Below are 1,508 nucleotides of genomic sequence, written 5' to 3'. Positions count from 1 at the left end.
CCCCCGCCCGCCCGCACGCCCGCACGCCCGCACGCCCACACGCCCACACGCCCACAGCCACACACTCTTGCACCCCAGGGAGGGCAAACCGGCCGACAGAGATCCCCCGCAGCGATCGTGCTCGGCCCACGGACCGACCGGGGCCCGGGGCCGGAGAATCAAGTTGGCCCACTCTCCGACCGACCGGCCCCGGAGCCGGACCGCCAGCTGTCACCTTCCCCCTTCCCCTCCTGTCTGCCATCGCACTCGCGCCGATCCATCCCCCTCCCTGCTGCCCTTCCTCCCTCCCCCCCCTCGCATCCCCCCGCCCCCGCCCCCGCCCCCCCCCGTCCCTCCGCGTTCCTGTGTGCCCCTGCCCTCGCCCGAGCCTGGCCGCCGCCGCCGCCGAGTGCCCGCGCCCCACACGCATCCTCGTGCGCGCCGCCATGGGGTCCAACCATATCGGCGCAGCCAGCGCCACCCAGCACCCGACGCCCGACCTGCCGGCCTTTACCAGCCTCCAGGAGTCGCCGCACCTGGCGCCAGTGGGTCCCGGCGCCGGGGTTCCCCACACAACCGGCAAGGCCCACCCGCCGGCCATGATTTCCACCCGTGTAACTCTGCCCCCGGCCGGGGAAGATGCCCATGAGGCGATGCTGGCCACGCGCGCCACGCCGGTCCTTTCCGGCGAGCTGCCCCCCCCGCCGCGCAAGGAAACCATCGCCCTGGCCGCGGCCGGGATCTCCTTCGATCCCTTCAGCCCGGCCGAGGTCCGGTCCCGCGCGGCCATGCCCCAGCGCCCGGACTTCCCCCATCTTTGCCCCGAGGCGGCCACCATCGCCGGGACGCTCTTCTCCTCGCAGCGCCTGGCCGCCGAGGTGTGTCTGTCACACTCGCGCCCGGAAACCCGCGACTCCATGCCGATCTCGGTGCGCATCCCCCCCCCCCCCCTCCACCACGGCCGGCTGCCTCCCCTTTTCCCCTTCATGGTCGCCCTCTGTCTGTCCATACCTGGCTCTCCCTCCCGCGCGCTCCCTCTCACCCCCGCACTCCCTCTCGCCTCCGCGCTTGCTTGGCCAATTGCCCCGACTGGCCCCCACCCGCCGGTCCTCCCACCATGCGGAGGACACAGGCCGTCGCCGGGTCCTGGGTCCAGCTGAGTTCCTCCCTCCGGTCGCTGCTGCTCGATGTGCACTTCCTGCTGTTCTCCTTCCTGCAGCTGGACTCCTCGAGCCTCCTGGCGCAGGAGTCCCAGCTGGACCTGGACGCCATCCTGGCCCAGACGGATGCCCTGTTGCAGACGGTCGTCCAGGCGGATCGCGCCCCGCCGGCCGGTTCGCCCCCGGCCTCGGCCCCCCTGCGTACGGCCTACACCAATTTCATCAGCGCCCAGGTGTATGCGGCCAAGACCTTCACCACGCACCCGGCCTTCGGACGCTTGGCCACCGCTGGCCGGACTCTGGCCACCGCCACCAATGACTACATCCGGACCATGGCCCGGACAACCACCTCGGCGACTGGTGCGCGGC

At 72.6% G+C, this 1,508-nt stretch overlaps 1 protein-coding gene across 1 annotated transcript in view; it reads left to right on the top strand.

Moving 5' to 3' along the window:
- Positions 1-304: 304 nt before the first annotated feature.
- H696_02241 (hypothetical protein) overlaps positions 305-1,508 on the top strand; it is a 7,665-nt gene continuing 6,461 nt past the window's right edge. Inside the window, exons 1-2 of the mRNA XM_009496143.1 lie at positions 305-908; positions 1,112-1,499. Coding sequence (XP_009494418.1) covers positions 426-908; positions 1,112-1,499 — 871 coding nt within the window. The 5' untranslated portion in view covers positions 305-425. The remainder of the gene's footprint in view (positions 909-1,111; positions 1,500-1,508) is intronic.

This window comes from Fonticula alba (assembly GCF_000388065.1).
Source record: "Fonticula alba strain ATCC 38817 unplaced genomic scaffold supercont2.3, whole genome shotgun sequence".
NCBI classification, from domain to species: domain Eukaryota; order Rotosphaerida; family Fonticulaceae; genus Fonticula; species Fonticula alba.
The sequence above is the reverse complement of the archived record's forward strand: the minus strand, read 5'-3'. Positions and strand labels throughout refer to the sequence as shown.